The sequence below is a fragment of the Pongo pygmaeus genome, chromosome 1 (assembly GCF_028885625.2).
Source record: "Pongo pygmaeus isolate AG05252 chromosome 1, NHGRI_mPonPyg2-v2.0_pri, whole genome shotgun sequence".
NCBI lineage: Eukaryota > Metazoa > Chordata > Mammalia > Primates > Hominidae > Pongo > Pongo pygmaeus.
In genome coordinates, this window is record NC_072373.2 from 68,135,693 (window position 1) to 68,156,014 (window position 20,322).

A 20,322-nucleotide genomic window follows, 5' to 3' on the forward strand; every position below is an offset into this window, starting at 1 on the left:
CAGTCACTTTTGCTGTGCACAGTGTCTGGGCTTTGGGGTGGGCAGATCTGGGGACCCCCCAGGACAGATGGAAGGTGTGTGGTGCTGCCGAGATCTCTGGGAAGCACTCAAGGGCTCTGGATTTGCTGAAGCCACCCCCCTTCCTCCTCACCCCATGCCTTTTGCCAAGTTCGCTTTAGAACTTGAGTGTCTTTCCAGGGAAATGTAACCCATCTGTCTCTGATTCACTGGCGCTCCATTTGTAAAGGGAAGGGCCAGGAAGCACACTTTGACGTCGCAGTGCGTCTTTTTTCTTAGAAGGAGGAGAGAGCTGGCTTTGCCAACTGGAAGAAAGGGAAGCCTTGGAATTCTGCAAGTATTTGAAAAGCAGAGCCCCAGCGAGCAGCATACCCTGCCACATGACCTGTGCGGGGTGGCCAGGGCTGGGAGGGCTCCTTCCTGGGTCTGCTGCCAGCTCTCTTAGCGGTCTGTCAGATGGCTCCTCCGCCGAGAAAGCCAACGACAGCTGGGACCATCAAGCTGCCTGCCTGGCCTACAGGCAAATCTGCTTGACCTCCCATGGTAAGCCTGAGTTACCATTCTGGGAAATGGTAGGGGATATTCGTGTCCACTTCATCCCTACAAAACAGCCTTGGAGGAGAAAGGGCGAAATGTAAGTATAGTCAATACGCATTGCTCATGTTTCCAGAGGCTACAAGGGAGTGCAGATCGCAATCATACATGTACCCTCTCAACCCTTGGAGGTCACCAAAAGTTGACTGCAGAGCTTAGAGAGGGTTTTTGTGTGTTGGCAGTCACAGTAAGTGTCATAGTGTCATTCCAAAGCTCCTACAGAAGAATAAGGCTCAAGCAACTAAGCACTAAATCATACTCCAAATTTTTCCTCTGTGACCTCACTTTTGTGCTATGTTTTCTATTAGGAATAGAGAAAAGATACTGTCATATGTGTAGTTTTTATTTAAGAAATCACTTGTTCCTCTGGAAGAAAATGAAGATATATAATACTAATGCAAACCAACCTTTAAAATAATAAAGAAAGCAAACCCATCCTTTTTATTGACAAGTATGGGGGTGATTGATGCCCTTCATAAGCATCTGAGCCACAGCCAAACTTGAATCTGGTGGCTCTGTGGGTTAATGAAATCATGATAGGTTTAGACCTATTCTCACAGGCAGCTGAGAACTATTCCTAACGTTGAGTCACAGGGTGAGAACTGATGACAGCTCAAGGCTTAGGAAAACACCTGTTCTCACCATTATCTCCTCCCTGGACGGCGGCACTACTAGTCCCTCTGCTTCCAGCCTTGTCCTTCTATGGTCTATTCTCAATGCAGCCAGCACACGCTCCTTTATGGTCTAAAGTCAGAGCACGTCAGTCCTCTGCTCAAAACCCTCCCGTGGTTCTTGTGTCACTCAGAGTGAAGCCCACAGTCCTTACAATGCCCCATAAGGTCAAACACGATTGCTGCCCACTTCCCCATGTCAGCCATCACTCTGTCTCCTGTTCCTCCTCCCTATTCCTTCCCCCTTCTGCTCCTTGGGCACCCCTGGCTCACTCCCATGTTAAGTACTTGGTGCTGAAATACTCCTCTCCCAGAACTTCTTCTGGCTCACTCCTTCATCTCTTCAAGTCTACACACCAATGGGCCCACCCTGACCTCCTATTTAAAACTGTGGCACATTCTATACCCCATACCCCTAACTTGATCAGTTTTCTCATCATACTTACCACCTTATCATTGTCTTATAAGTTACTCATTTATTATTTTGTTTATTGTTGCCTTACCCAACTAGAGAGCTTTACAAGAGAAGAGCTTTGGTGAGCTGGTTGACTGTTTGGCTCACTGCTGTATCCCAAGTGCTTAGAACAGGGTCTGGCACAAAATAGGCACTCAATAAATATTTGCTGAATAAATGGATTGCTGTGACCACCAGGAACGGTATTATAAAATGCCATCAGCCCAGTCTCAGCTCCAGGATTGGGTTATGTTACTTTTACTCAGTTCACCTTGCTAAGATGCCTGCCTTAAGGTGTTAGGACAGTTTGATAGGACAGTTAGACCCCAGAGGAAGAAAGTGGGATGAGCAGGGAACCTTAAGAGCCAACCAGGCATCCAGAGTGTTTCTCTTGTCTTGTCTAGGCTGCTCCTTGAATGGGAGGATTGGGAGTGAGGGGCCGGCCCTGATGTCTCTGCAGCCCACTCACCAGCCTCCTGCAGCCCCCCAGGCCTACCTGCTTTGTCTATCCAGGCACGGTAGCCATTCAGCTCACGCTCAATCTGCTGCTGGCGCCGCAGCTTCATGAAAGCCCTTCGGTTCTCCACTCTCTCTCTCTCTTTGGCAAATTCCCTGTGGACAAGAAGGATAAGATTCACTGGGTTTGGATAGGGCCATGACTAAGGGAAAGGGTGAATCAAGCAACAGAGAGAGAGCATCTGGGCAAGTACCTCTATTAAGCCCATGTACTCCTTCTCCTGACCCAGGCTGCAAATATGACCTCCTTACAATGTTACACAGAAACACACCTCATTCAGCCTCACAAAGGAAGCCTTCCCAGACTAGCTGCATTCCAGTCAGGACCAACTGATTGCTTGCTCTCTTTTGAAAGGTATGTTCTTAGCCGTGTGAGAAACTAGGTTTCAAAATGCCATGTTCCACCTCTTTGGCTACAACGAAAACCCTTAACCCTCTGAAGGGCACAGCTACTCTTTCTCCTTTTGATAACAATAGTGATTAACGTATATTGACCAATTACGATGTGTTGGCCCTGTATCAAGGTTTTTACACCAATTAACTCATTTCATCCTCACAACCATCCTATGAAGTATTAATACTATTAAAATTTCCATTTAACAGATGGGGAAGCCAAGGTTTATTGAGGTGAAATACCTTGCTGGGATTTGAACTCTAACCACAATGCTGTGTTGCCTCTGCTGTCCTGTACTCTGGTGCTCAATAAAAGCTGCCACTGAAGATCAATGAGCCTGATGACTTCAAAGGCTAAAATGATTACTTGCCCAAGATAATCCAATTAGCAAGAGGCAGAGACAAAATTCAAACTAATGTCTTCTTCCAGGTTATGTGCTGTTTCCACAATGCCTTAGCTGTCTTCCCTGCTATCTAGAAGTCAACATTTAAAATCTACAAGAGGGATTTCATTTCAGCCCAAGGTTGAGGAAAATAAGGATATAAAAACAGACGGGTTTTTGTTTTTCTTTAAGGTAGTATCCTTTTCATTGAGACAGTAGCATAAAAATCCATTGCTCTGTGTTGGGTTATTAAAGACCTAGAATAAAATTCATAGCGTTAGTCAAGCTAGTGATATACTGCTTGATTTTGTGTCCATTTATTCATACACATATTGCATTCTGGAGAGAACAGGAGCAAATAAGATTCAGCTTCATAAACCTTAGATTTAACATGTCCATCAGGCTCATGAGTATATATGTGGCCAGACCTGGGAAACAAAGCATACTCCTTTAACTGGTCCCTCTCTCCTCTGAGGATCTGAGTACCCTGTCCTCCTCACAGAGGATCCTGGGGTTATTCAGATGATTATGCATATTACCATTATTTAGTTTACCAGATGACTGCTGAATTCCCCCACTGAAAGGCAGCTCAAAGCAGGGCACTATGAATATCTTAATTTATCCAGTTCCCTTGGAGCAAGGCATAGAAATGTAAAAGGGGGAATCTGGCCTATAGAAGAAGAGTGTTCATATTCTCTAAGGACCCTTGGCAACAGCCTGTGGCCTAAGGTAAGAGGATAGGTAATTGGCTCCTTTTCCTTTGTTCTATCCAGGGTTTCTACACCAAGAGATGCAACAGAAATCAAGAAGGGATGCATCTAGATTTCAGAATTCCAAACAAGGGGAACAAAAATAAATCCCCATGTGATGCAGCAGAAACACCACCATTCTATTTTCAGAGCTGGGGATCTAGGTATCCTCTGCTGCTTACAAACTGGACAGTCACCTTGCTGTCTCAATTTCCTCATCAGTCAGAGTTGACATTAGGACCCATATAAACCCTAGGCTCATAACCAGAGGCAGGGATAGATCTGGTTGACTCTGAGAGTCCTGACTAGATTCCCATAAGAGATTGTACAGTGACACAAATCCAAGTTGTGTTTCATTCCAGATACTTCTCCTTACCCAATTCTGTATTCCTTAATTTTAGGTTGCTCCTCCAGCCCCAAACCTGGCTCCTCTGAGGGAGGATAATCTGTAGGTCCCCTCACATACGGCTCTTGCATACAGGGAAGTAAGGTGAATTGGAGTCAAGCATGGATGAGCCTCTACTCTAGATGCTACATATGTATGCAAGGTTTGGGTTTCTAAATTTCAGTCATGGAAACTAAGAACAAGGTGGATCTCTTTGCACTGCATGGTTGAACACAGTTTTCTTCTTTTATCCTGGTTACTACATTTGTATTTGTGACTGCTTTTTTTCTGCAGCAGTTTACATGAGAAATATAAATTGTAAAACTCAACTATTCGTACACAGCTAATTCTATATAATTAATCAATAAGATGAAGTGGAAGAATTACATAATCTCATACAAGGTAGAATGCCCAAAACATTTATCATGTGTGCCTGGAGGGATGAGGAGAGAGAAGACAAAGGCTTCTTTGAAATCATTTTAGGTTATTATTAAAATTAGTATTTTATGAATGTATGAACCTATAAGGAGCCATTGCTACAGACAAATCACAAAGTGGCTAATTTCTGCCTTAATGAAGTAACTGGTTTTAGCCCATAGGCTGATACTAGGAGGGTCTTCAGTCATTCACATTTATAGACTTGATTATGCTGTTGCTAACTCTTAGGGATTAGAAGTGAGGTTGATGAAAGCCTAGCTCCAGCCTGAAATGTCTGCCCATGTTATGTGACCCCAGAGTCAGTCACAGGGCACCTGGACTGGTATCTCGATGCTTGTCTAGTGATGAAGATGTTCTGGTAGGTCGGCTGGGGTAAAAAAGCCTCAGTTGGAGGACTGCTTGACTCATGTTTTAGCCTCTCGCTCCAGACCTCTCCTCCCGGCTCCATGCAGGGAGCTTTGTTTACTGATGCACAGCCCCTCACTGCTGTCATGACAACCAAAAGGAAGACAAAGTGCCAGGATGGGCTGGCCTGTGTGACTCAAAGATCTGTTTATCCACACTCCTGTACACACTTGCATGCTTCATCACACATATTGGCATGGATACACACGCTCATCCTGGCACAAGCAGCATATGTACACACACTGCCAAGCACACAAATGGCCACATGGTCATATTCCTATTAATCTTCAGAGTTCATGTTTCAGAGAGCTTTGCTACCCATAGGGAAACCTTGCCAAGGTTCCTGTAAAGTCTTTGCTTTAGGAAGGGGGAATTTGGGTTAGACATCAAGAAAAACCTCTTCAACCCTAAATGTTCTGAAACTAACAGAGAAATTGGAAGCAAGATTGGCAATTCTGTGTTAGGAGTGGTTTCATTTCAGTGCCATTGGAAAATGGGTTGGGGCTGGGGTGAGCCTCTCCAATGTTTCTATATTTTCAGTGTTCTTACGAGCCTGGGGAACCATTTCTCCCATTTTTCAGAGAAGCAAACACAGCCCCAGAGAAGGTAAACACCTTACTGAAGGTCATAGAGTTCAGCAGTATTAAAGTTATTTATGCTTTATCCCTTGGCTTGTTCCAGAAAGGATTTAAGAAGACTTAGGTTGTCAATAAAGGCAAAAACAGAAGCTAGCCCTCTAAATCCTATCCATTATTGACTCTAATAAGCAGGATGGGTGATGCAGATGCTCAACGACATCATATGGGGTCATTCTTCCTTAGAATCTGGAGCTTTCAGAAAGCTCCTCCTATGAGCAGAAATCCTTCCCTAAAGTGGTTAAGGCAAATAAATGGCATTACATGAAGTGCTATATCCCACTCCTACTCTACCACCTTATGTCCACGGCAATGGAAGACAGACCAGGAGTCTCACAGACCAGGATATCAGGCGATGGGAACCTGACAGATCACCTGTCCAAGACCGGCTTTCCATAAGCAGGGAAACTAAGGCATAGAGAGAGGTCAGATGACTTGCCATTTCCAAGGATTAGGGTGGTGGCGGCAGACCTGGTGCATCAAGTTCCAAAGCCAGTGCTATTCCACAGCTTCATGACATTTCAGTTATGAGAACTCAAAGAAGATTATCCTTTTAGGAGCTCAGGGAATGACTGGTCTTTTTTCTTTCTCTTCTCAATATTGAGATCTCATTTATTTGTTTGAGTAGACACAGGGGAAGAAAAGCATGACAATTAATGTAAGGGAGATAATGAAGGAAATGGAATATGTTTCCTGTTTCAGTTTTTAACCTTGAAGTTGGTGGAATCCAGAATGTTAAAGTATAATGATTAAAAGCTCTGAAGTTGTACAGACCTGGGTTTGAATCCTAGCTCCACCGTGGTGTGATCTGGGGCAAGTTCTTAAACTAAATCTTAGTTTCCTCATTCATAAAATTAGGAATAATGATCATACCTATCTCAAAAGGTTGTTGTGAGGATTAAATGATAGAAAGTGCAAGGTATAGTAGGTGCTCCAAGTAGCTGTTATATTACTGACATTTCTGAGAATGTATCATAATACAGATAACCTATTATCAAGGCCTTTATTTTATATATTCATTCCACCTTCAAAATACAATTTATTGAGTGCCTACTACACGGTAAGTACTGTTTTAGAATATGAGGATATAGCAGCAAGTATAATTGGGCATGCTGGTATGCACCTGTAATCTCAGACACTTGAGAGGCAGAGGAAGGAGGATGGCTTGAGGCCAAGAGTTCAAGACCAGCCTGGGCCAGAGAATAAGACCCCCTTCTCAAAAAAGGAAGCAAATCTTTGTCCTCAACAGAGCTTACATTATACTGCAGGAGAAAAACTGTAAACAAGATAAATAAGCACAATAAACAGAATGTTATAAACTGATAATTCCTCAGGGAAAAATAAAGCAGAGAAGTATAGTAAGTATTGGGTGTCGGGGAGCTGGAATGTTTGGTTGAGTGGCCAGGGAGGGCCTCACTGAGGCGACTTGAGGAATGATATGAGAGATGTGAGGAGGCGAGCCATGCAGACATCTGGGGAGGAGGATTCCAGGCAGAGGTGATGACCAGGGCAAAGCTGTGGGGCAGAAGCATCGTGCAGGAGCTTTTGAAGAACAGAAAAGGGCCAATGTGACTAGAGTGGACTGAATACATGGAAACAAGGTCAAAGTGGTAGCAGGCAGTGGGGAAGTAGAGGGCCATCACGTAGGGCCATAGAGACCCTATAAAGATTTGAGTTTTACTTGGTGTGATTGGGAAACCATTGGTGGGTTGCAGCAGAGGAGTCCCACAAATTAAGTTTGCAAAGAATGTCTCTGGTTGTCCTGTTGAGAAGAGACTGAAGGGGATTAAGGGTGGAAGCAGGGAGATCTTCCAGGTTATATCCAGTTGATGGTGGCCTTGGCCAGAGTGCTAGAGTATAGCTCATGAGAAACAGTGGGGCTCTGGATAGACTGTGAAGACACAGCTAGGAGGTCTTGCTGGCTGGTGGACGAGGAGTGTGAGAGACATGCATCCAAGATGACCCCAAAGTTTTAAGCTACAGCAACCAGAAGAATGGAGTTAAATGAACCGGGATGGAAAAGATAATGGAGCAGGTTTGGGAAGAGGGAGGATCAGGAATTCAGCTGTGTATATAAGTCAGCTGGATATCCTGACACGTTTATATTAAAGATCATTAAGCTCAATAGCACCAAATTCTCTGTCATCCACACAATATGTGCCAGCTGCTTCAAGGATTATCTGCTGTGAATGAAACAGAACCATCCCAGATGCTCTTTCTCTGCCACCCTCCTTCCCCTCTGCTGGCACATGCTAGAAAGATGTTAACTGATTATTCAGTAAAACATCACCAATAAATTGTTGTTGATATTGCTGCAAATAAAGTTTAAAACAAAACCAAAAAACCCACAAATATTCTTGGATGCTACACTATTTCTTTATAACTGCTTCACGAATCCCTCCCATAAGTGGGATGATCACAGAATAGCATGTACTATGAATATTGAAAAGTTATGAGTTCTCACATGGTGGCCCTTAAAACCTTTTAAGAAAAGGACTAGGAGACCACACTTTCATCTCTGTTTTGCAGTTTGGAAAAATACAGGCTTTCAGGAGTGTTGAAAGACAAAGAGTTACACAGCAGAATTCAGATCTACTCTGTTTAATTCTCCACCAGTCTGCACCACCTCATTGTGGCACACAGATACTATCAAGGCATGAACTCAGAGGTGTACATGTTGCTTTCTCTCTGTCTCTGCATATAATAGTGTATGTTTCAGTCACAATATTTCAGTGGGTTCAAAGCCCCATGGTGCAGGAAGAATGAGCCACAGGGAAGTAAGAGCATTTCATATTCTTCTTTCTCCTCCATCTACACCCCCCACAGCACTCTAATTACAGTCTGAAAGAAGCATCCTAACAGAGAATAAATGGCTGTGTTCTTTTCAGAGACACATTTCACACCCCTCTGAGAAGGCACAGCAACCAGCTCCCTCCCCAAAAGCTTTGGAGGTGTCTGAGGAGAGGTGCAGCTGTGTTCAAGGAAGAAGCTGTGAGTTTATTACCAGGCTGAAGCTTTGTACACTTCGCCCTGTGTGGGCATTTTTCCCCCTTGTAAAAAGTTTTGCATTTCCCACAATCCTTTGTTCAACATCCCTAGATAATTTAAACATCAAGGATTCCTCTCAGGAAGGCAAAATGTCATGGTTCATCACCAAAAGGTTCTTCCTTGTTAAAACAAGTCCTTTTATATGCTTTGGGATGGTCAAGTGGAACCAAGGAGAAGGCCCAAAGCTGACAGAAATGGGATGGTGGAGATGGGAAAGAAGAGCCAAAATATGAGGGAAAATGGACCAGGGGGAGCTCCTGAGGAGAGACTCGAAGTGAGCAAAAGGAAGTTTAGAGGCTCGGTGTGGGCTAACGCACCAAATGTGACTCAATACACAGAAGGACTAGCCTGGCCTTTCCACTTGCTGTCCTTTCCAGGGATGCAATTAAAATGGGATGGGATGTATAGGAGTTTTGATTCACACAGTCATTAATTCACATCTTCAGGGTATCTTAGAAAGTCTCTCAGACTTAGTTCTATTTTTCAGGCAGGAAAATCCAGGCTTAGAACAGCAACTTTACTTATCCATATCACACAGTCTGTACTAGAAGCAGCTGTACCTCAACTATTTCCATTTCTTGGAATTGTCTCATTTCTCGTTGGTGAACCTATGATGCTGTAAGCTCTGCGAGGGCAGAAACTGTGTAGATTGCTCTTGTTCATGGTTATGCCTGAAATCCCAGCACAGACAGGCTGTCTGGCAACTGTTTACATCATGAATAAGTGCATCACACGCTACAGGCAGCCACCAGACAAGAAGCAGCTCAGATTTGGGAACAACAGGAGAGAATGGAGTGGAGGGGGCACATACCCTGTGCCTTGACCTAAAACAACTGAGGTTAGCTCAATTCCAGGTCAGTCCTGAAGCTGTGTGGGTCCAGGGTCTGTGGACTCAACAGGGGTTTGGGGCTCAGTGGATCTTTAGACTTCAGCTTATCCTTCCAGGAGAGGCCTCTTCTCTTGGGCTTCCATGACACCCACTCTTTTGTTTGATTCTTCTCAATCTCCTTCACTCCTCCTCTAGACATTGGAGTGCCCCAGGGCCCAGACATAAGTCCTCTCTTCTAAAACATTCTCCCTCCAGGTGACGTTGCACAGGCCCATGGAGACTTCCAACATCATCTCTATGCTGAAAGCTACCGAATTTTTGCCTCCAGCCCAAATTCACCACTGAGCTTGAAACCCAGTTATATAACTGTCAACTTGGCATCAGCTACTTGGATGTCAAATAGGCATCTCAGATGTAACATGGTCAAGTGATTTCTCCCCAAACTGCTCCTCCTCTATTCTCTCCCACCTCAGTAAATAAAACCACCCAAGTTAGGGGTCATTTTCCATTCTTCCTTTCTCATCCCAACCTCAGCCCAATCCATAAGCAATTCCTGGCAGTCTTACCCCTTTTCTCCAAATCCACTGCTGTCACCCTAGTCCGGGCTACTGCTGTCTCCTTCCTGGATGCTTCTTGCCTTCAGTTGGCTGCAATAGCGCAGTAGCCTCCCTTACTGACTTCACATTTCCATCTTTGTCCCAATCCCCCTATTTCCTTCATAGCAGGAAAACAGGGTGACTTGTGAATTCAAAATACATCATGCTATCCTTCTGTTTAAGACTTTCTTCTGGCTTCTCATTGTTAAAATACAAACCCTTTATTGTGGCCTATGAGACCCTCCATAGATCTGCTCTGTCTCTCTTCCTGACTACAGGCATGGGATGGGGGAACTTTCCTGATCACAAAATTAAAATTAATGGCCCCATTACCTGCTGCACTCTACCACATTAACCTGTTTATTTCATTAATAACATCTGTCCCTAAAAGCTACCTTGTTCGGCTATTTGGTTTTTTGTCTTTGCTCAAGAATATAAGCTACACAAGAAAAGGATCTCTTCTGCCATGTTCACCATCATATCCTCAGAACAATGCCTGGTGCCTAGAAGGAATTCAAGCAATATTTGTTGCATGAATGGATAAAGGCATCAGAACATTCAGAAGTACATATTCTTTCTTCTGGAGGTTACATCTATGAGTCACAACCACTTCAGATCATATCTACTGGTAATGTAGTCAATCTAAGAATTCTCAACCAGGACCTTCTGAAAACAAGCTGTACACCTATTCTTTGACACTCTATATGAACTTTCAAGACCATTCCAAAGCTGTAAAGCAACATCATGGCAGGAAATTTTTCACTATATTCAGCTTAAATATTTTCCGCTGCAATTGAGACTTCGTCCCTCTGTAGTCTCAGTATCATTTAAGTTGACTGTTATCATCCCTTACTTAGAAGTCTTTCTTAAATCGAGGATATTTAATAAATCACCAACTTCTTTAGCCTGTCTTACAGTTAACCTAAGTTCTTCATTAAAATGCAATTAATTATTACCTTATTGAAAATATCCTTATCTATTAGAGATAAATGAAACAAAAGCTGGTGACATACAAGCAAAGGCATTTTCTTACTAGATGGCTGGCCTGTCATGGACACCAGTGCCTAGGACTGTGGTAGGCTATGCACTTTTCCATGAGGTTTTGTAACAATACATATACAATGACAGTGACAAAATGCCATGAAAGATGATTAAACCTGTGGTATTGTAAAAAATAAAAACTGTATTTGGACTCATTACACCTACCTTTGAATCAGACCACAGGCAAGTTATTGAAGCTTTCTGAAGTTCAATTTCCTAATAAATGGCATTGATAAAAACTGCAACTTCACTGAGCTGCTGCATCAGCAAGCCCATGTGAACCAAGGCACCAGTCATGGCGCCTAGTATGGTAGATCTTCAATAGATAAGAGTGGACTCTGAAATTTCTAAGGAGCTGCTCTCTTAAAGTACAAAGCACTGTCAGCTGACAACTCTTATTACTTTGTGACCTTGAAATATTAACTCAAATCAGACATTTGCATCAAGGATAATACAAATCAACACTGGAAGGGAAGGAATACTGGTGAGGTTTAGAGAGGAGAAGAGTGCATCTTTTGATAAAGTCTATGTTACTGAACATGTGTAAACTGTTAGACAACTTCTGAACTCTAGCTGTTCACCTCATAGATTCTAAATAACTCTACCACCTTCAGGAGAAGACATTTTTACATAGGACCTTTTATGTGAAGATTTCCTTCAAAGCAGACTCTCCAGAGTTTGGAGCCATCAGAGACATGCATGAGGGTGGAAGCTTCCAGCTTGGACCATAACCCCCACCCCAGCATAGACTTCTAAATACTCCTAAGTCCCTTGCCTTAGCAAAGTCCACCCTTATGTATTTATAGGCAACAGTAGATCTGCTCTTCACAGAGCAGTGTATGAAGTATCGGTCAAAGTGTGAACCATGGACCAATGCCTATCTGCAAACTATTTCCAGTCCATAAGATAAATTCAGAAATTAAAAGCACTAGTAACTTCTACAATAATTTTACAGATATTTGATGTCTACCAAATATAAGAATAAAAATTGATGGCTGTATTTTATATCTGTTTATATTTTTCATTTCAGTTTTCAGATAATTCATTTTATAAACAAATTCATTTTACAAAAGTATAAACACACAGTAGACTGGTAATGTTTAGAAGCAATTCTTCAACACGGATAGTTTGAAAAGCACTGTCTGGAGCAAAACCATTTCTTTGCAGCTGGAAGATGTGGTACCGAGATCATCATACTAATGACCACTTATTTTGTGTTTATGATGTACCAGACGCTCTGCTGAAGTTTGTAAGCACTATCTGCTTTAATTTTCACAAAACCACAAAATACATGATGCTAGCTCACTTTTTAAATGAAGCCAAAGGATGTTTAAGAACCTGTTCAAGGTCATACATCTAAGTACTGGTTCTTCTGACCACAAATAGATCTAGAGAGGCGAATAGAAGCCAGGGGACCTGTGCCACCTGAGGCCCTTAGGATTACATCAGCAACATTTCACCACAGCTTTTCAGTGTATCTTCCTCTTCTTTCTTCCTATGTGTTTCCTCCCCTGCTTTTGTTATTCTTTTTCATCCTATTTTTCCCCTTCTGTATTCTCTTCTGCCTCTTGTCTCTGAGGACGTACTCAGATGAAAGGATAGGACCTGAGGTCAGAAAAGCCCCTGAACTCCACTACAGAGTATCTCTTCCTTATCCTGCTCTATGGAGTGGAGAAACGAGGCTATAAAGAAGGCATTAAATTCACATTCTCATTATGTGCAGGAAGCAGGAAATTCACATTACCCTTATATTATCAAACAGTAATTACTAGAAATGGATTCCTATGAAAAACACTGGTTGTCACTAGCATAAATAAAATAGTCAAATTCTTTTGCAAGTAATCATGCTCTACCAATAAACACTGATCTTTTTTTTAGATATCTTATATCCAAACATTACAATGAACCCAAGTTAAAATATTACTCCATTCTTATCTGAAAATACATCTTATCTGCAAACATTATCTGTGCATACACGTGTCTACATCTGCAGTCATGAAAATGTACATGCATACACATGTGTATACATACACCTGGCCACAGCTCCACTTACAGGAAGGCTGATGCCTAAAAAGATACACCAGGCCAACATTTTTTCCCCACAGGTTTAATCTACTCCTTTGCAATAATGACTCCTCCCTGGGAAACTAGTAAGTATAGGCTTTACTTCTGAAGGGGTAACTATAGAGAATTTGGTTATATAATTCTGTTTGTGTGAAATAAGGTAATCACTATGATACTACAGTATATTTCTACCTAATGCTGCTCAGAAAAATGTTATATTTTCAGAGAATCTGAAAAGTCAAAGAACTGACTTCTACTCTGGCAGAATAAAACACCAGTGTTCTGAAATACCTTTTACACAAAACACCCAGGTACTAGATTGACAAGCATGATAATTAATGCATTCCTAAGCTTACAAAAAAGTGATGGAAATCTCCAAGGTCAAAAAAAAAAGATATATGTTATGTAAATATTGTCTCCTAGTCTGTGTCTTGTTTATATTCATTTTCTTAATGGCATCTTTTGATAAACAGAAATTGTTTATTTTGACAAAGCCCAACTTATCAATTGTTTTGATTTTATTGTTTATATTTTTTATATTGTATTCTGTCCAAGAAACATTTGTCTAGCCTGAATTCACAAAGATATTCTCAAATTAATTTTAATCTACACAGAGAGATAAAGGTCTAGATTCTTATTTATTAATTTATTTATTAGAGACAGGATCTTGCTCTGATGCCCAAGCAGGAGTGCAGTGGCGCAATCTCAACTTACTGCAACCTCCACCTCCTGGATTCAAGCAATTGTCATGTCTCAGCCTCCCAAGTATCTGGGACTAGAGGCACACACCACCACACCTGGGTTATTTTTGTATTTTTTGTAGAGATGGGGTTTCGCCATGTTGGCTGGTCTCGAACTCCTGACCTCAAGTGATTCGCCCACCTCAGCCTCCCAAAGTGCTGGGATTACAGGCATGAGCCACCACACCCAGCTGTAGATTCACTTTTTTATATGAATATACAGTGGATATAGCAAAATTTATTAAAAGATTTTCCTTTCCCCCTCTAAATTGATCTTGCATCTTTATCACAAATCAACCACCAAAATACATGAGGGGCGCTCTAATCTGTTCCAGTGGTTTATTTGTCTGTTGACAGTGATACCATATTGTCTTGATTACAGTAGCTTTACAGTGGATCTTAAAATCAAGTAGTGTAAGTCCTACAATTTTGTTCTCTTTTTAGAATTGTTCTGGGCTCTCTAAAGCCTTTGCCTTTCCATATCAAGTTTTGAATCATCTGTCTAGTTCTTCAAATTAACCTGCTAGAATTTTGATAGGGATTTTATTTAATCTCCATATTGATTTAGAGATAATGGATATCTTAATAATAATAAGTTTTTCGATCCATAAAGATACCATGTCTTTCCATTTTTCAAGACTAATTTACTTCAGCAATGTTCTGTAGTTTTCAGTAGAAAGGTCTTGATATCTTTTGTCAGATTTATTTCTAGATATTTGATTTTTTTGTTATTCCTTAAATATTTAACATCCATTTTTAGTTAATTTAAATTTAAATTTAACTTGGTCATTGCAAGCATATATAACCCAATTAATTTTTGTATGTTGACCTTGTATCCTGTGACCTGGCTGAATTCACTTAATTAGCTCTTGTAGTTTAGAGTCTACTGTTAGATTTTCAAAATACATAATCATGTTATCTGTGAAAAAATTGGTTTTTATTTTTTCCTTTCCAATTTATGTACCCTTTATTTTCTTTCCTTTCCTTATTAATATGGCTCAGATTTACATAACAACGTTAAAGACAAGTGGTGAAAGTGAAAGTCCTTGCCCGTTTCCAGATTACAGGGAAGAGGGATTAATATTTCATTAAGTATGATGCTGACTGTAGGTTTTTTATAGATGCCTGTCCTAAGCTATTTTGTGCCACTATAACAGAATACTTGAGACTAGGTAATTTACAATAAACCAAAATTTACATGGCTCATGGTTCTGGTGGCTGAGAAGTCCAAGATCAATGGGTTGTATCTTGCAAGGGCCTTCTTTTTGCATCCTCTCATGGCAGAAGGGTGCAATGGCAAAGCCTATGCAACAGAGCATGGGAAAGTGGGATGAATTCATCCTTTTAACAAAGAACTCACTCCCACAATAATGGCATTAATCCATTCACGAGGGCAGAGCTGTCATGACCTAATCACCTCTTAAGGGTCCCACCTCTCAACTCTGTTGCACTGGGGATTATAACACATAAACTTTGGAAAACACATTCAAACAATAGCAATGCCATTTTATCAGACTGAGAAAGTTCCTTTCTATTATTAATTTACTGCAAGTCTTTATTATAAAGGACTAGTAATTTTAAGTTATTTTTGCACGTTTTAAGGTGCTGTATGCTTTCTCCCTCTTTAACTGCTAATGTAGTATATTAACTTGACTGATTTTCAAATGCTAAATCAACCTTGCATTCATGAATTAAACATCACATGGTAATGACATATTATCCTTTATATTTTGCCGGATTTAATAATATTTTCAAGGAAATTTGCATTTACATTCATAATGGACATTGTTCTTTTCTCATTATATATTTGTCAGGTTTAAGTAATGGGGTTATGCTGATCACATCAAATGAATTGAGAAGTGTTTTTCCCCCTGCCTCATATCCTAAAGGGGTTTGTGAAGGATCAGCATTATTTCTTCCTTAATGTTTGGTAGAATTGACTGGTAAAACAATGTGGCCTACAGTTTTCTTTGTGGGAAGTTTTAGAATATGAATTAAATTTCTTTAACAGATCTGTGTTTATTTAGATTTTAAATTTCTTCTCTTAGTTTTGGTAACTTTTTAAATTTCAACTTTTATTTTAGATTCAGAGGGTACATGTGCAGATTTGTTACATGAGTATGTTGTGTGATGCTGAAGTGTGGGATATGAATGATCCTGTTGCCCAGGTAGTGAGTATAGTGCCCAACAGTTTTTCAACCCTCTACCACCTCCAGTAGTACCCAGTGTCTATTGTTGCCATCTTTATGTCCATGAGTCCCCCACTTATAAGTGAGAATATTTGGTATTTGGTTTTCTGTTCCTGCATTAATTCATTTAAGTTAATGGCCTCCAGCTGCATTCATGTTGATCCAAAGGAGATGATGTCATTCCTTTTTATGGATATATAGTATTCCATGGTGTATATGTACCACATTTTCTTTATCCATTCCACCATTGATGGGCATCTAGATTGACTCCATGTCTTTGCTGTTGTGAATAGTGCTGCAATGAACATATAAGTGCATGTGTCATTTGGGTAGAACAATTTATTTTCTTTGGAATTATATACCCAGTAATGGGATTGCTGGGTCGAATGCTAGTTTTGTTTTAAATTCTTTGAGAAATCTCCAAACTGCTTTCCACAGGGGCTGAACTAATTTACATTCCCACCAACAGAGTATACACATTCCCTTCTCTCTGCAGCCTTGCTAGCATCTGTTGTTTTTTTTTTTTTTTTTTTTTTGCTTTAGTAATAGCCATTCTGACTGGTGTGAGATGGTATCTCATTGTGGTTTTGATTTGTATTTCTCCAATAATTAGCAATGTTGAGCATTTTTTTCACATTTGTTGGTTGCTTGCGTATCTTTTAAAAAGTGCTTGCTCATGTCCTTTGCCCATTTTTTAATGGGCTTGTTTTTTGTTTGTTGAATTGTTTATGTTCCTAGAGATTCTGGATATTAGACCTTTGTTGGATGCATAGTTTGCAAATATTTTGCGTTCTCATTCTGCAGGTTGTCTGTTTACTCTGTTGATAACTTCTTTTGCCATACAGAGCTCTTTAGTTTAATTAGGTCCCACTTGTCAATTGTTTCTCATTGCAATTGCTTTTGAGGACTTAGTCATAAATCTTTCTCAAGGCTGATGTCCAAAATGGTGTTTCCTAGGTGTACTTCTTGGATTCTCATAGTTTGAGGTCTTATATTCAAATTTTTAATTCATCTTAATGTTTGTATATATTGAGAGGTAAGGGTCCAGTTTCATTTTTCTGCATCTAGCTAACCAGCTATCCCAGCATTGTTTATTGAATGGGATTCCTTTCCCCATTGCTTAATTCTGTCAACTGTCAACTTTGTTGAAGATCAGATGGCTGTAGATTTGCAGCCTTATGCCTGGGTTCCCTATTCTGTTTCATTGGTCTATGTTTCTGTTTCTGTGCCAATACCATGCTGTTTGGGTTACTGTAGTATAGTTTGAAGTCAGGTAGTGTGATGTCGCTGGCTTTGTTCCTGCTGCTTAGGATTGCTTTGGCTATTTGGGCCCTTTTTTAGCTCCATATAAATTTTAGAATAGTTTTTTCTAATTCTGTGAAAAGTGACATTTGTAGTTTGATTGAAATAGTGTTGCTTTGGGCAGTATGGCCATTTTAACAATACTGACTCTTCCAATTCATGAGCATAAAATATTTTTCCAGTTTTTTGTGTCATCTATGATTTCTTTCAGCAGTGTTTTGTAGTTTTTCTTGTTGGTAGAGCTTTTTCATCTCCTTTGCAGATGTATTCCTAGGTATTTATTTTTTGTGGCCATTGTAAATAGGATTGTGTTCTTGATTTGGCTCTCAGTTTGAACACTACTGATGTATAGAAATGATACTGAATTTTATATTGATTCTGTATCCTGAAACTTCACTGAAGTTATTTATCAGTTCCAGGAAACTTTTCATGAAGTCTTTAGAGTTTTCTAGATGTAGAATTGTTGTTAGCAAAGAGAAATAGTTTGACTTCTTTTCCTATTTGAATACCTTTCATTTCTTTCTCTTACTTGATTACTCCAGGTAGGACTTCCAGTAGTATGTTCAATAGAAGTGGTGAGAGTGGGCATCCTTGTCTTGTATCAGTTCTTAAGAGGAATGCTTCCAGCTTTTGCCCATTCAGTATGATGTTGGCTGTGAGTTTGTCACAGCTGGCTCTTATTATTTTGAGGTATGCTTCTTTGATGTCTAGTTTGTTGAGGGTTTTTATCATAAAGCAATGTTGGATTTTATCAAAGGCTTTTTCTGTATCTATTAAGATGATCACACGGTTTTTTGGCAATGTTTTGGTATTTTGGTTTGCAAGGAACTTGCCATTTTATCTAAGTTATTGAATTTACTGGCACAACATTATTCATAATATAACCTTAATTATCTGATTTCTGTAGGATCTACAGTGATACCCCCCTTTTCATTCCAGATTTTGATCATTTGTGTTGTTTTTTCTTTAAAATTTAAATTTCAAAGATAGGTTACAGGACAGAGCAGATAGCAGAACAGAAAATGTATGTAAAATGTAGTACCTAAAAAAATTAAATAAGTAAAAATCTGACCAAATATGTACAATATCTACATAAGGAAAACTACAAAACTCTGATAAATAAAATCAAAGAACTAAATAAATATATATATATATACACATATATATTTTTAATGCAGTGCATAGAAATAAAGAGATGAGAAAACTGAAAGTGAGGCTAATAGAAATGTTAGGTTGAAGATCTTAAATAAGTCAAGTCAGAGTTTCATAAAATGAGAAGAGATAAATGATGAGAGGAAACATTTGAAAAGATAATACTTGATTTTACAAGAATGAAATATTCAGATACGTAGATGCAGTGAGCACAATGCATATAAAAGCAGGATAGCTAAAAGGAAACCCATAACTAGCACCATTAGAGTAAACTCCATAACACCAAGATAAAGTCTTTAAAGAAGCCTAAGAAATTTAAAGAAGTCATCTATGTAGAAAATCCAAAATACTTGATAAAAAAAACTAGAACAAAGTCTCAGGATACAAAATCAATGTGCAAAAATCACAAGCATTCCTATACACCAATAATAGAGAGCCAAATCATGAGTGACCTCCATTCACAATTACTACAAAAATAATAAAATACCTAGGAATACAACTTACAGGGATGAGAAGGACCTCTTCAAGGAGAACTACAAACCACTGCTCAAGGAAATAAGAGAGGACACAAAAAAATGAAAAAATATTCCATGCTCTTGGATAGGAAGAATCAGTATCGTGAAAATGGCCATACTGCCCAAGATAATTTACAGATTCACTGCCATCCCCATCAAGCTACCATTGACTTTCTACACAGAATTAGAAAAAACTACTTTAAATTTCATATGGAACCAAAAAAGAGCCCTTATAGCCAAGGCAATTCTAAGCAAAAAGAACAAAGCTAGAGGCATCATGCTACCTGACTTCAAACTATACTATAAGGCTACAGTAACCAAAACAGCATGGTACTGGTACCAAAACAGATAGATAGACCAATGGAACAGAACAGAGGCCTCAGAAATAATGCCAGGCATCTACAACCATCTGATCTTTGACAAATCTGACAAAAACAAGCAATAGGGAAAGGATTCCCTATTTAACAAATGGTGTTGGGAAAACTGGCTAGCCATATGCAGAAAACTGAAATTGGACCCCTTCCTTACACCTTATACAAAAATTAACTCAAGATGGATGAAAGACTTAAACGTAAGACCGCAAACCATAAAAACCCTATAAGAAAACCTAGGCAATACCATTCAGGACACAGGCATGAGCAAAGACTTCATGACTAAAACACCAAAAGCAATAGCAACAAAAGCCAAAATTGACAAACGTGATCTAATTAAACTAAAGAGCTCATGCACAGCAAAAGAAACTATCATCAGAGTAAACAGGCAACTTACAGAATAGGAGAAAACTTTGGCAATCTATCTATCTGACAAAGGGCTAATATCCAGAATCTACAAAGAACTTAAACAAATTTACAAGAAAAAAAAACCCATAAAAAAATGACCAAAAGATATGAACAGACACTTCTCAAAAGAAGACATTTATGCAGCCAACAAACATATGAAAAAAAGCTCATCATCACTGGACATTAGAGAAATGCAAATCAAAACCACAATTAGATACCATCTCATGCCAGTTAGAATGGCAATCATTAAAATGTCAGGAAACAGCAGATGCTGGAGAGGATGTGGAGAAATAGGGACACTTTTACATGGTTTGTGGGAGTGTAAATTAGTTCAACTGTCGTGGAAGATCGTGTGGCTATTCCTTAAGGATCTAGAATCAGAAATACCATTTTACCCAGCAATCCCATTACTGGGTATATACCCGA

The 20,322-nt window shown here is 39.8% G+C and overlaps 1 protein-coding gene across 1 annotated transcript in view; it reads right to left on the reverse strand.

Annotated features, from left to right (window-relative positions):
* Positions 1–20,322, reverse strand: part of LOC129044592 (voltage-dependent R-type calcium channel subunit alpha-1E) — a 334,968-nt gene that overhangs the window by 88,286 nt on the left and 226,360 nt on the right. Inside the window, exon 8 of the mRNA XM_063648347.1 lies at positions 2,234–2,349. Within this exon, the coding sequence (XP_063504417.1) occupies positions 2,234–2,349 (116 nt within the window). The remainder of the gene's footprint in view (positions 1–2,233; positions 2,350–20,322) is intronic.